The sequence below is a fragment of the Lucilia sericata genome, unplaced genomic scaffold (genome assembly GCF_015586225.1).
Source record: "Lucilia sericata isolate MDLA Ls3-8-SP2 unplaced genomic scaffold, ASM1558622v1 Contig000477F_arrow, whole genome shotgun sequence".
NCBI classification, from domain to species: Eukaryota; Metazoa; Arthropoda; class Insecta; order Diptera; family Calliphoridae; genus Lucilia; species Lucilia sericata.
In genome coordinates, this window is record NW_023994492.1 from 5001 (window position 1) to 20488 (window position 15488).

Consider the following 15488-nt stretch of genomic DNA (forward strand, 5'->3'; position numbering starts at 1 on the left):
CACGAACGAACGAACGAACGAACGAACGAACGAACGAACGAACGAACGAAACGAACGAACGAACGAACGAACGAACGAACGAACGAACGAACGAACGAACGAACGAAAAACGAACGAACGAACGAACGAAAGAACGAACGAACGAACGAACGAACGAACGAACGAACGAACGAACGAACGAACGAACGAACGAACGAACGAACGAACGAACGAACGAACGAACGAACGAACGAACGAACGAACGAACGAACAACGAACGAACGAACGAAGAACGAACGAACGAACGAACGAACGAACGAACGAACGAACAACGAACGAACGAACGAACGAACGAACGAACGAACGAACGAACAACGAACGAACGAACGAACGAACGAAGAACGAACGAACGAACGAACGAATCGAACGAAACCCTAACGAACTGAACACGCACGAACGAACGGAACGAAGATAACGAACTAACGAACGAACTAACGAAACTAACGAACGAACGAACTAACGAACGAAGAACGAACGGAACGAACTAAGAACGAAACGAACGAACGAATAACTAACTGAAGAACTAACTAACTAACGAACTAACTAACTAACGAACTACGAACGAACTACCGTAACTAACTAACGAACTAACTACCTAACAGAACTAACTAACTACGAACTAACTAACGAACTAACTAACTAATTAACTAACTATGCTAACTAACTAACATTTTTAGACATATACCTTATGACTCCGGATATTATTGGAATTTGCGTGGAAGGAATGAAAGCGGTAGGTCGATAAACTTCAATGAAAATCATCAATGTACTAGTCCGGTTCAAATATATCCCAATATTGGATAAAAAACCAGTATAATACCCTACACCAGTTTATAAATACAAAATGTGATTAAGTTTTCATAGCAAAGCATTTCATTTGAACAAGCTTACGTCAGATATACTTAAGCCATATTTTGAAGAGGGCTTTGTATAGGGCCTTATCATTATAAAATTCATCATCAATCATCAAGGCTAGAAGATTACTTGGTTTTGCAGCTTTTTTCGAGATACGAGTATATTAAACATAATTATGAACTAAAAAGCCCTATTCGGGCGGTTCAGTTGTGTGGGGGATAGGTGAAATAATTAACCGATGTTAATCATTTTCAATATGATTCGTCCCTGGTACAATAGAAAATCATGTGCCAAATTTCATTGAATTATTTTCAAAAATGCGATCTGTAATTTGATATTCGGGGGTTCAGTTGTATGGGGTCTAGGTGAAATAATAAACCTATTTTAACCATTTCAATAGGCTTCGTCCCTGGGACAATAGAAGATCATTTACCAAATTTCATTTAATTATCTTCAAAATTGCGACCTGTAGACGGACATAGCTAAATCGACTCAAAAAAGTATACTAAGCCGATTGGTGTACCTTAAGGTAGGTATAGGACCAATATTATTGTGCGCTACAAACATCAGCACAAACCCAATACACACTCCTCACTAAAGTGTAGACGGTTGAGGCGGGCGAAAGAGCCAAACTCTGGTGCTAGAAAAAGGGTTGTAATTTATTTTATAACTCTTCTTTGGTTTAGGTATTTTCCTACTGGCCCTGATCATTTACGAGTAAGAATCTTGATAATGCTGAAGCAACAATTGTTTTATTGAAACATAAGCATTTGCCTTCTCTTAGTTTTATTTTGATTTTTTTATATTTTTGTTCTTTAATTTCTTTCATTTCATATGGACGCATTTTGCTAGTTAGGCCTTTGTTTGATTCTTTGTTGTGGTTACAATAAATATTTGTGTTGTAAGCACAATAAATTTTAAAAGTCTTACCCCTTTTTGGGGATAATGGTAGAGCATTTTATAATAATGTTCCAGTATATGGTTGAAGGAAAAAAAGAAGAAACAGATAATGATGGCGATGACGATGACTTTGGTCAATATGTGTACATGTTGAGCGGCAGCGCAAGTCTTTTATGTTGGCTGAGAGCCAAGCCAACAACAGGCCCATCATCGTCATCAACATGAAGTAAGTAACCAAAGTAAACGAAGGCAAACTGAAACATAAACCAAACTGAACTGAACTGAACTAAGCAGCAGTCATCTAAGAGCCAATAAAGGTAATTTAGTTTAAGAAGACATGATGGGCAATGCAATGATGAAGAAGACAATGATGGCAATGGTGGGGAGGGGGATAAAAGTGCAATACAGCTCTCAAGAAGAAGACTGCGTGCGGTGGTAGTTGACGTTTTGGTTTGGTTTCACTTGCAGTTTGTTCATGTTGAAGTTTATGAAACCAGAAAAATCTCAGTTTTCTTGTGGATGTGAGCTTATTTTTTCCCTTTTATGCTGCTTACCAACCAACCAGCCAGCCAGCACTCTACTCAACTCCACTCCACAACAACATAAGATATGGCAAATATATAATTCTTCGTTATTGGCCTTGAAGATCCTAAGCACGGAAAAAGAGGTCATTGTCATGGCATTACAACTTTTTAGCCAAAGCCAAAGTCAAAGCCATATAATGGTTGGATTTTACCACTGCCGGGCGTACGAGTAAATAGTTAAATAATGTTCTTTTCTGTTGTTTGGCTTGGAATCAATGTTGTTGTGGATGGTTGGTTGGTTGCTTGCTTGGATGTTTGGTTTATTAAAAGGGAAATCGTTTTTTTTCACCATCTCTACAATTTATTTCTCCTACTAGATCAAGAGTTTTTAGTTGTTGTTGTGCTGGTAATAGTCTATGATAGCAATTAGTAATTAAAGTTAAGTTTTTGCCTACAAACTGCAGAGTTTTGCTTATTTTCCCGCAATAAAAAGGGCTTCTGTAGAGTTCACTCAACAACTGACTGTTTAAATTGTCGTTCGTCCCTTGTTGTTTTATCAGCCATGTTAGGAATGGTTGTTTGGGTATATTTCCACCAGCGCACCATTGTTGGGCTTCACATTAATTGAAATTTACATTTACGCGTTTTTTTTTTTGCTATTTCTAGTCTCTCATATTATTTTGTTTAACAAAATCTTTAACTACTAGTTTTCCTTTTTTTCATGTGTATTTTACTTGTAAGTTGCTTCTACAGCGTGTTATTTACATGATCGTGAATGTTTAAAAACTGATTGTTAAGATAAATTAAGTTTGAACACATACTTTGGCTTTTATTTGTAAAGGGTTGTAAGTTTTTGCCTGAAGTTCCTTCTTTAAATTTATTATTTCCATTTCAGTTTTAATAATTTCTTTGGGAACTTAAAGAACATTTTCCATTCTTAACATTTCAAAAATCTCTCATAAATAAATATTTAATTATTTAAGTTTACACATTTCACGCTATATTAAGAGAAAATATTTAAGATCACCGGAAATGTTATACAGATTTTAATAAATTATTTTTGAAATCTGAAGTGTGTAGTAATTGTGCGTGCTAGTTTAATTGCAAAATGTAGGCATTTTATTTAAAGGTTTGTTTATTTAAATTAACAAACTTCTTACGGAGTAAATTATTGCAGTTAACATTTAATTTTTAATGTAAAATTAAGAAAGGGAGAAACGTTTGAAAAACCCCTTAGGGGGAAGACGTATACTTCATCATGACTTCTCTCATTTAATGGCAGAAATGGTGGTGCTTTAAGTCTTCTTCTCTACAATTTCGAGAAAATCTCTTCGATAAAGAATAATGTCAAGTATGTTTGGGGAATTCTAGACCTGCCAATAATATCGAAAATCTAGTTCATCTAGTTCCAGTTCAGTTCTAGTTCTAGTTCAGTTTTAGTTCAGTTCTAGTTCAGTTCTAGTTCAGTTCTAGTTCAGTTTAGTTCAGTTCTAGTTAGTTCTAGTTCAGTTCTAGTTCAGTTCTAGTTCAGTTCTAGTTCAGTTCTAGTTCAGTTCTAGTTCAGTTCTAGTTCAGTTCTAGTTCAGTTCTAGTTCAGTTCTAGTTCAGTTCTAGTTCTAGTCTAGTTCTAGTTCTAGTTCAGTTCTAGTTCAGTTCTAGTTCAGTTCTAGTTCAGTTCTAGTTCAGTTCTAGTTCAGTTCTAGTTCAGTTCTAGTTCATCTAGTTCAGTTCTAGTTCAGTTCTAGTTCAGTTCTAGTTCAGTTCTAGTTCAGTTCTAGTTCAGTTCTAGTTCAGTTCTAGTTCAGTTCTAGTTCAGTTCTAGTTCAGTTCTAGTTCAGTTCTAGTCAGTTCTAGTTCAGTCTAGTTCAGTTCTAGTTCAGTTCTAGTTCGTTCTAGTTCAGTTCTAGTTCAGTTCAGTCTAGTCAGTTCTAGTTCAGTTCTAGTTCAGTTCTAGTTCAGTTCTAGTAGTCTAGTTCAGTTCAGTTCAGTTCTAGTTCTAGTTCAGTTCTAGTTCAGTTCTAGTTCAGTTCTAGTTCAGTTCTAGTTCAGTTCTAGTTCAGTTCGTCAGTTCTAGTTCAGTTCTAGTTCAGTCTAGTTCAGTCTAGTTCAGTTCTAGTTCAGTTCTAGTTCAGTTCTAGTTCAGTTCTAGTTCAGTTCTAGTTCAGTCTAGTTCAGTTCTAGTTCAGTTCTAGTTCAGTTCTAGTTCAGTTCTAGTTCTAGTAGTTCTAGTTCAGTTCTAGTTCAGTTCTAGTTCAGTTCTAGTTCAGTTCTAGTTCAGTTCTAGTTCAGTCTAGTTAGTTCTAGTTCAGTTCTAGTTTAGTTCTAGTTCAGTTCTAGTTAAGTTCTAGTTCAGTTCTAGTTTCAGTTCATTCAGTTCTTTACTATCGTACGTAGCCACCGATGGATATTTCAATGATAATACTCAATGATAATACTAATAGCAATACGATTTTACTATTCGACCTGATGACCACATAATCCTTTAAATTTCAAATCAATAAAATGTTTTAAATTTTCCTTCAATGAATACAGAATACCACGAAATGTAATTGTATCTGAATTTTACTCTATCTTATATATAGACGTTTTTGTTGAAATTCGTTAGATATTTAAACGGTAAATAACAATAAAATCGATTTCTATAGACAATATTTTAAGAATAAATTTGCATATCTTATTAACTCAAGTAACTGAACGTAACTGTACTTAGTATTGCATCATTATTAAGAATTCAATCCACTTCCCCATACCCTGTAATTCCTATAAAATTTTATTCCTACTTTTTGTCTAACTTAAGACGTAGTTAAAATTCTATTACCCTACTTTCTTTAGGCATTTCCTTAGGCAAATTAACGTCACATTTTTTTTCAAATCATTGCATTTCAAATAAAAATTTATTTTCAATTATCATTCTTCTAATTACGCAAATTAAAAGATATCGCAAAAAATTAAACTACAACTATTACTATTGCTACTATTAAAAAAATATTCAGTTTCTACAGCAATAATTAATGATATAAATGAATCATATTTAAATAACAAGTGAATAGCTTATAAATTATTTATAAGTTTAAAAATAAAAAAAAACTTAGGAACAATTGTTTGATGAAATAAAAAAAAATAACAAAAATTGTAATCACATTATAGAGGCGCTAATGCATGCAAATTGGCTTCAATTATCATTGTAGACAATAAATGAAACAAGTTAAGAAAATAAAAAATTCTACTTTTTTTCGAACTACAAATTTATTGCCAAAATTCCCTTAGAATCATTCTTTAGAAAAAAAACATTTCGGTGGAAATTTATAAAATATTAAAATAGAATTTAACAAATAACTTCTTCCGAAAAATGTGACCTTTCTAGAGTTTAGTAGTGTGATAAATGGTCCCATTAATTCGAACTCTACTTACCCAAAAGAAAAGCAACATGTTTATAAACATTACTTTATAGCAACATGTTTCGCGACTATGCCTATTACTGCCAATTAGAAAAAAAATCTATTTTTAAACATTTTAATTACTCAAATAGTTGAACTTGAAAATATCATTTTATAATTCTACAGATTCCTATAAATCTAGTTGATTTTTATATAATACAATTTAAAAAAAAATTTAAAAAAGTACCAATTTTATTTTCGTGATTCACTCATTGTTTATTTAGTTAATAAATATGAAAACAAGAAAAAAATTCTATCAAAATAAAAATCTCGAAAAATGCACTTATTATGCAGCTCACTAATTTGATGATGATTGTTGATGTCAAAAATTGTTTTGAAAAATACTCATGACATTTCAGTAATAATAAAAAATTTTTAATTCACATTGTGGTTTGTTGGGTTATTTGCATATTTTTTTTTTGTATTTGTTGCAGTTTTATTGTTGTATTGTTGTCTATTTTGTTGCCTGCAATTAAACACTATTCAAAGTCATCATCAACAACATTGCTGTAATAACAACTACAACAAAGTTTATTGTACACTTTAAATAATCTACTTTATTTACAGTGATGTTTAAAAGTGTATTCCTATTTTGGTTGTATTAAAGATTTAGTCAATAAAGATGTCTCTCTAGACTAGTCAATAATATAGTCCATAGACTACTCAATAGTTTAGTCAATAGTCCATAGATTTATTCAAAGAGTAGTCAATAAACTAGTGGTCTAGTCTATAGACTAGCCCATAGACTGAAATCTAGCTAAGCCCATAGACTTGTCTCTAGCCAAGCCCACAGACTAGTCTCTAAACTAGTCCATTGACTAAACAAGTCCATTGACTGATAAAGCAGGGCAATCGCAGTGAAGATGAAAGACAGTTTCTTCCTTTTCCCTGTCTTTGCAAATGCGGCAGTGTTTATTGAAGGGTAGCCCAAGCCGACTTGCGTGTCTGCCTAGCACCCAGTGTCCTGTTAATACTGCTATCAATCTCGATATATCTCGTCTACTTCGGTTTATAAGGAATCTCATTGAAGGAGTAGTCAGAAGTAGTATTGTATAGTATTAGATTTTAAGCTTAGATTCAGATATCTTCCCAAGATTAGATATGAAGTAACTGCCAAGAAAACGGTTTCTTTTAACTGATAAAGCAGGGCACTCTCAGTTAAGATGAAAGACCGTTTCTTCCTTTTCCCTGTCTTTGCAACTGCGACAGTGTTCATTGAAGGGTAGTCCAAGCCGATTTGCATGTCTGTCTAGCACCCAGTGTTCTGTTAATACTGCTATCAATCTCGATATATCCCGTCTACTTCGGTTTATAAGGAGTCTTGTGCGTTTCTCATTGAAAGAGGGCCACAATATCTTGGCCCCTTTATATGTGTCTAAGTTATTCCACCTATTTTCAGGTTTTTAAAGATAAAATCTGAGGCCACTACTCTTGATAAAACTTAACGGGGTTGCTACTGGAACGGCGTTGTAGATATCAAGAGCAGATCCCGTTTTGGCAAGTGCACCTGCCTTTTCATTTCAAGGGTAATGTCAGACAGGCGATCCAGCCTTAACAGATCTTTCTTGCATTGTCTAACTAATAGAGAAGTAGTAGTTTAAGAATTTAATTAGAGAAGTGCCGCTTGACTATCAAAAAAATTCCTATGTTGCCTCGAATATTGAGGTCATGTAGTACCCTACAAGCTGACATTATTGCGATTATTTCAGCCTGAAAGACACTACAGTTGTTGGGAAGACGGTGAGATGTACTTATCCCAGAACCAACACCACAGTACATTTTAGAACCATCTGTAACAATTGTGGTGGTATATTCGCTCGGTAGGTTGCCCCAGGCTAGTTTATAGACTAGTCAAAAGGTTAATCCCTAAACTAGTCAATAGCCAAGTCCATAGTCCAAAATCTAGTAGCCCTCCGGGGCATGTTACCTTAATGAACACCATCTTGGTGTTATTGCAATCCCAGGGAAATGAGGTGCTACATGTACCTCTAGTATGTCTAGACTATAAACTGGTAATGTTCAGATGTATTGCCTGCCTTTCTGGTGGTTTAAATCCAAATTCTTGGGAAGAGAATGTTGGTTAAGGACTATAATTCTCGATTAGTTCGATGCTGTTGCCGATACAACAGATACCCCACAAAGGAGTGACTGTGGGACTAAGCGTTGGAAATGTGTTTGATAAAGGATGTATACGGAACTTACCCACCTGTATATCTCTTAAGTGTGTCGGATGTTGTTCTCTATGAGTGTGTCGAATGAATCTGAAGTGTGCTGGGTTGAATGGTGATGGATGAAAGGTATCTTATACAAGCCGAATCAACAGAGGCCATCCTATCCGCGTGATTGTAATCGGAAGTGATATTTTTGCATCTCGGATGTTAAGCAAGAGGCAGCAATGGTCTGAGATTAGATAGCTCGAGTGCTTGTATATGGACCGTCAGAACCATGTACAAAAATCGCCACAGGCGTGTAAGAAACACAAGGGGCGGTGGTGAGTCGTCTAGGTAGCTCACTCAGTGGTTGATAAAGTACTACCGTGAAATAAGGCCAATCTTATACAAGCCGAATCAACAGAGGCCATCCTATCCGCGTGATTGTAATCGGAAGTGATATTTTTGCATCTCGGATGTTAAGCAAGAGGCAGCAATGGTCTGAGATTACATAGCTCGAGTGCTTGTATATGGACCGTCAGAACCATGTACAAAAATCGCCACAGGCGTGTAAGAAACACAAGGGGCGGTGGTGAGTCGTCTAGGTAGCTCACTCAGTGGTTGAAAAAGTACTACCGTGAAATAAGGCCAACACGGCAGGTGTTCACGTAAAGCACATCTTCTTAGGAGTTAACGGGCAAAACTATAAACTCTAGTTGTCTCAAATATGTAGTAGTCCCTAGAAATTTTAGTCTAATATATACAAAATCTGAGAGTAATAAAGTACTTTTAATCCAAAAAAGTCCTGTTTTTAAACTTATTTCAAAAATTACTTTTTCCATGTCTGATCTGTATTAGTACTCACTGGTAGCATTCACAAAATGGAGATAAAAGAATGATGATCATTTAGGATGGGCATCAGAAATATATATAAAAATTGATGTTTTTTCTTTGATTTAAAAAAAACATTTATGTACTTTTTCCACCACTTATGCCCAACACTTTAAATCTTGATGTTTCTACATATGTTGCATGTTTGCTAATAAAAAAAACTGCCAAACAGAGAATGAGCAAAAAAATCAAACAAAACCAAGTCAAAAAACATTTTTGCTAAATGTCTGTTTGTCTGTCCGTCCATCTGAGGAAATTACGACCTAGACCTTAACTACTCGTATATTTCATGTGTTTCTTTTTTCACTCTTATTGCTTTATGAATGTTGCGTGTAAATGCGCCTGCGCATTGTTCATTTGTATAAATGTTGGTTTGTTTGTTGTTTTTTTTTTTTTTTTGTGTACATTTTATGTTTTTTTCGGATGAGGACATTAGCTGGGCTTAATTGTGCTTCAGACACGCCAAAGTCGTTGTCAAGTGTTTTGTTTATTATAAAATAAGGCTAATATATTCTTAATGTCACTATGTTTGTATTTTATTTAAAATCAACAAACAAAAAAAGTGTAAAAATTGCGAAAATATATATAATCTCAAGAAGTTAAAAATAACGTTGTGCAGATATATAAAATTTATTATTAAATAAAAATAAATTTCCGGTTAATTTGAAAAAAAAAGTTTTTTTTATGCTGTGAGCGTTAATAACGATAAAGCAAATTAAATAATAATTAAGTTAATGTGTTTATTTTACGCCATTTGAAGGGAAAGAATTTATTTGGCTATAATGCTTAAGATGATTTTTAAATTAATGTTTAAATTAGAATTAAACTGATATCGAAAATGTTTATTGTAATTATAAGAACGTTTAAAAATTAATTACTAGGATCAAATACTAATTCGGTTTTAGTATAGTTCTAGTTCAGTTCTAGTTCACAGTTCTAGTTCATTCTAGTTCAGTTCTAGTTATTTCTAGTTCGGTTCTAGTTTCAGTCTTCTAGTTCAGTTCTAGTTCAGTTCTAGTTTCAGTTCTAGTTCAGTTCTAGTTCAGTTCTCAGTTCAGTTCTAGTTCAGTTTCTGTTCAGGTTCTAGTTCAGTTCTAGTTCAGTTCTAGTTCAGTTCTAGTTTAGTTCTAGTTCAGTTCTAGTCAGTTCTAGTTTCAGTTCTAGTTCAGTTCTAGTTCAGTTCTAGTTCAAGTTCTAGTTCAGTTCTAGTTCAGTTCTAGTTCAGTTCTAGTTCATTTCTAGTTCAGTTCTAGTTCAGTTCTAGTTCAGTTCTAGTTCAGTTTAGTTCAGTTCTAGTTCAGTTCTAGTTCAGTTTCTAGTTCAGTTCTAGTTCAGTTCTAGTCAGTTCCTAGTTCAGTTCTAGTTCAGTTCTAGTTCAGTTCTAGTTCAGTTCTAGTTCAGTTCTCGTTCAGTTCTAGTTCAGTTCTAGTTCAGTTCTAGTTCAGTTTATTCAGTTCTAGTTCAGTTCGAGTTCAGTTCTAGTTCAGTTCTAGTTCAGTTCTAGTTCAGTTCTAGTTCAGTTATAGTTCAGTTCTAGTTCAGTATAGTCAGTTCTAGTTCAGTTCTAGTCAGTTCTAGTTCAGTTCTAGTTCAGTTCTAGTTCAGTTCTAGTTCAGTTCTAGTTCAGTTCTAGTTCAGTCTAGTTCAGTTCTAGTTCAGTTCTAGTTCAGTTCTAGTTCAGTTCTAGTTCTAGTTCAGTTCTAGTTCAGTTCTAGTTCAGTTCTAGTTCAGTTACTAGTTCAGTTCTAGTTCAGTTCTAGTTCAGTTCTAGTTCAGTTCTAGTTCAGTTCTAGTTCAGTTCTAGTTCAGTCTAGTCAGTTCTAGTTCAGTTCTAGTTCAGTTCTAGTTCAGTTCTAGTTCAGTTCTAGTTCGTTTCTAGTTCAGTTCTAGTTCAGTTCTAGTTCAGTTCTAGTTCAGTTCTAGTTCAGTTCTAGTTCAGTTCTAGTTCAGTTCTAGTTCAGTTCTAGTTCAGTTCTAGTTCAGTTCTAGTTCAGTTCTAGTTCAGTTCTAGTTCAGTTCTAGTTTCAGTTCTAGTTCAGTTCTAGTTCAGTTCTAGTTCAGTTCTAGTTCAGTTCTAGTTCAGTTCTAGTTCAGTTCTAGTTCAGTCTAGTTCAGTTTCTAGTTCAGTTCTAGTTCATTCCTAGTTCAGTTCTAGTTCAGTTCTAGTTGAGTTCTAGTTCAGTTAGTTCAGTTCTAGTTCAGTTCTAGTTCAGTTCTAGTCAGTTCAGTTCTAGTTCAGTTCTAGTTCAGTTCTAGTTGAGTTCTAGTTCAGTTCTAGTTCAGTTCTAGTTCAGTTCTAGTTCAGTTCTAGTTCAGTTCTAGTTCAGTTCTAGTTCAGTTCTAGTTCAGTTCTAGTTCAGTTCTAATTGAGTTCTAGATCAGTTCTCTAGTTCAGTTCTAGTTCAGTTCTAGTTCAGTTCTAGTTCAGTTCTAGTTCAGTTCTAGTTCAGTTCTAGTTCAGTTCTAGTTCAGTTCTAGTTCAGTTCTAGTTCAGTTTTTTCAGTTCTAGTTCAGTTCTAGTTCAGTTCTAGTTCAGTTCTAGTTCAGTTCTAGTTCAGTTCTAGTTCAGTTCTAGTTCAGTTCTAGTTCAGTTCTAGTTCAGTTCTAGTTCAGTTCTAGTTCAGTTCTAGTTCAGTTCTAGTTCAGTTCTAGTTCAGTTCTAGTTCAGTTCTAGTTCAGTTCTAGTTCAGTTCTAGTTCAGTTCAAGTTCAGTTCTAGTTCAGTTCTAGTTCAGTTCTAGTTCAGTTCTAGTTCAGTTCTAGTTCAGTTCTAGTTCAGTTCTAGTTCAGTTCTAGTTCTAGTTCAGTTCTAGTTCTAGTTCAGTTCTAGTTCTAGTTATAGTTATAGTTATAGTTCTAGTTCAGTTCTAGTTCAGTTCTAGTTCTAGTTCAGTTCTAGTTCAGTTCTAGTTCAGTTCTAGTTCAGTTCTAGTTTAGTTCTAGTTCAGTTCTAGTTCAGTTCTAGTTCAGTTTAGTTCAGTTCTAGTTCAGTTTCTAGTTCAGTTCTAGTTCAGTTCTAGTTCAGTTCTAGTTCAGTTCTAGTTCAGTTCTAGTTCAGTTCTAGTTCAGTTCTAGTTCAGTTCTAGTTCAGTTCTAGTTCAGTTCTAGTTCAGTTTCAGTTCAGTTCTAGTTCAGTTCTAGTTCAGTTTCTAGTTCAGTTCTAGTTCAGTTCTAGTTCAGTTCTAGTTCAGTTCTAGTTCAGTTCTAGTTCAGTTCTAGTCAGTTCAGTTTCTAGTTCAGCTCTAGTTCAGCTATAGTTGAGTTCTATTTCGGTTCTAGAGTACTTCATTTATTTTTCAGATCAGAAAATGTTTTATTTTCTCAACTAATGTCAATGTGGTATTCTTGTTTAGAATATCAAAAAATGTTTAAATCAAAAGATTTCTTTTATTTTAATATATTTTTAATAATTTCATACCAAATGTCCCTAGTAATTGGTCAATTAAAATTTTCAATGTTTTCACTTAAGAAATTATAATATGTTATTGATTTTATAATTAAAACATTTTCAAACTCTATCATCTTCTTCAATTTTTTAAACTATTCGACTGTGTATATTTATAGAAAAGAGGAAGCTTCACATGTGATCATTATAAAATAACTATTAATTAAAAATTAAAAAAAACTATATGCTAATTTGTAGTTTAAAGCTTTGATGGTACACCTGATTATATACTAGAAGTTAAAAGGCATCATCAACTTATCAAGATGGTAACAACTAAAAAATGCATAAAACCAAAAGAAAAGAACAAGCGTTGAAAAAAGGACTAAAACAACAACATCTTTTAACAAGATCTTTATTTTACAATCATTTCCATTTATGAGGCATTTTTGTTGTCTTTAACTTTTTCCACTCCATTTCGTAGTGTAGTGAAGAAAAGAACGTATGTGTGTATCCATATATAAGTCTTTAAAGTTGTTTTTCCATTTATAATGGCAATTAATAATTTTAAACATGATTGCAAGACTACTCATACAACCAATTTCTATACTTAGACCAATACACTCGGGCTATAGTTAAGTCCGTCCCGAGAGATTGCTTACATTACTTACTGGTTGGTTTATTGTTAGTGTTAGTATGTTCTTAAAATATTGCTGATATAAAAATAGATTTTCTTCTTCGGTTTAGACACTAACAATTCTGGTTAAAGTTATAAATAGTCGCTGGTTGGAGAGAAAAAAAGAAGAAAATATCAAAGAATAAAATATAAAAAGGAAGTTTAAGTTTATGTTTAAGAGATTTTTAATAGCAGGTGCAATAGCCTAACACACTGAGAAAAATTTTATTTTTCTATTTATAGAGTCCTGATATCAGACAATTTATCACCATTAATTTACCCCAACATTTACAACCCAAAGACCAAGTAGATAATGCCGGTCATTTGCAATTAAATGACAGCGAAGAGTTTGTAAAAGCCAAGGAATGTGAAACAAAATTACTTGATATGACGACCAATTTTCTACCTGAAGAAGTTGCTGGTTTATGTCATGAGGCTAAAGATGTTTTGAAACGTCTATTGGAATTCGATGCTCAAAAACGTATACGCTCGGTTAGAGCTTTACAAAGAATCGCCATGTTTAAAGATTTTAAAATTGAAGCTCAACATTGCTTAAAGGTAAATTTCTATGAAATTATTTTATATAGATTTTAAATAAATTTCATTAATTTTTTAATTTCAGCTTCGTCCTCTAGATATTATTACTGCCGATAATATTGTTATAAGAAAAACTAATGATTCCATAGAAAATTTTCATAATGCTGATAAAGCATTTAAGAATTTTTAATGATTATTTTGTTTCAATTCTTGGCTGATTAGCACATATACAATTCACCACCAGTATCGTATTGTTGTATGTTAAGAATATTTTTCAAACCAACTTGTGAATTACACAATTATGCTGTTTTTTAATCCTAACAGCAAATCTGTCAAATATTGGAATAATATATATAAACAACAACGAATATTAGAAAATTATTTTACAGAAGAATTCTCGGTGCCTTAATAGATTCCACATTCTTTTATTTTACTTTTAATTAGAAAAGATTATAAATATTTTTTCTTTCATTGTTATCGAAAAAATGGATACTAAAACATCACTTTTAATTAGAATTTTAAATATAACTATTTCATGTGATTTTAAATTCAAGTTAAATTTCACTTATTTTAATCCGTCCTTTACATACATTTTCACCAAATAGTACATAATATTAAAAATTTTTAAACTCGTTTTTTTTTTTAAATTAATTAGGATCATTAGAATATATTAGACAAAATCGTGGTGCCTTAGCAATTAAAAAAAATATATTATAAAAATTCCATTTTATTAAATAAATTTCTAAATCAAATTTAATTGTTGTATTTTTCAGTTCTAGTTCAGTTCTAGTTCAGTTCTAGTTCAGTTCTAGTTCAGTTCTAGTTCAGTTCTAGTTCAGTTCTAGTTCAGTTCTAGTTCAGTTCTAGTTCAGTTCTAGTTCAGTTCTAGTTCAGTTCTAGTTCAGTTCTAGTTCAGTTCTAGTTCAGTTCTAGTTCAGTTCTAGTTCAGTTCTAGTTCAGTTCTAGTTCAGTTCTAGTTCAGTTCTAGTTCAGTTCTAGTTCAGTTCTAGTTCAGTTCTAGTTCAGTTCTAGTTCAGTTCTAGTTCAGTTCTAGTTCAGTTCTAGTTCAGTTCTAGTTCAGTTCTAGTTCAGTTCTAGTTCAGTTCTAGTTCAGTTCTAGTTCAGTTCTAGTTCAGTTCTAGTTCAGTTCTAGTTCAGTTCTAGTTCAGTTCTAGTTCAGTTCTAGTTCAGTTCTAGTTCAGTTCTAGTTCAGTTCTAGTTCAGTTCTAGTTCAGTTCTAGTTCAGTTCTAGTTCAGTTCTCTAGTTCAGTTCTAGTTCAGTTCTAGTTCAGTTCTAGTTCAGTTCTAGTTCAGTTCTAGTTCAGTTCTAGTTCAGTTCTAGTTCAGTTCTAGTTCAGTTCTAGTTCAGTTCTAGTTCAGTTCTAGTTCAGTTCTAGTTCAGTTCTAGTTCAGTTCTAGTTCAGTTTGTTCAGTTCTAGTTCAGTTCTAGTTCAGTTCTAGTTCAGTTCTAGTTCAGTTCTAGTTCAGTTCTAGTTCAGTTCTAGTTCAGTTCTAGTTCAGTTCTAGTTCAGTTCTAGTTCAGTTCTAGTTCAGTTCTAGTTCAGTTCTAGTTCAGTTCTAGTTCAGTTTCTAGTTCAGTTCTAGTTCAGTTCTAGTTCAGTTCTAGTTCAGTTCTAGTTCAGTTCTAGTTCAGTTCTAGTTCAGTTCTAGTTCAGTTCTAGTTCAGTTCTAGTTCAGTTCTAGTTCAGTTCTAGTTCAGTTCTAGTTCAGTTCTAGTTCAGTTCTAGTTCAGTTCTAGTTCAGTTCTAGTTCAGTTCTAGTTCAGTTCTAGTTCAGTTCTAGTTCAGTTCTAGTTCAGTTCTAGTTCAGTTCTAGTTCAGTTCTAGTTCAGTTCTAGTTCAGTTCTAGTTCAGTTCTAGTTCAGTTCTAGTTCAGTTCTAGTCAGTTCTAGTTCAGTTTCTAGTTCAGTTCTAGTTCAGTTCTAGTTCAGTTCTAGTTCAGTTCTAGTTCAGTTCTAGTTCAGTTCTAGTTCAGTTCTAGTTCAGTTCTAGTTCAGTTCTAGTTCAGTTCTAGTTCAGTTCTAGTTCAGTTCTAGTCAGTTCTAGTTCAGTCTAGTTCAGTTCTAGTTCAGTTCTAG

At 33.4% G+C, this 15488-nt stretch overlaps 1 protein-coding gene across 1 annotated transcript; it reads left to right on the forward strand.

Moving 5' to 3' along the window:
• Nucleotides 1-12488: 12488 nt before the first annotated feature.
• LOC119605344 (serine/threonine-protein kinase S6KL-like) lies at nucleotides 12489-14093 on the forward strand. The gene is made up of 3 exons (XM_037958387.1): nucleotides 12489-12506; nucleotides 13097-13411; nucleotides 13476-14093. The coding sequence occupies exons 1-3, from the start codon at nucleotides 12504-12506 to the stop codon at nucleotides 13578-13580; spliced, it is 423 nt and encodes a 140-aa protein (XP_037814315.1). The 5' UTR covers nucleotides 12489-12503; the 3' UTR covers nucleotides 13581-14093.
• Nucleotides 14094-15488: the final 1395 nt, after the last annotated feature.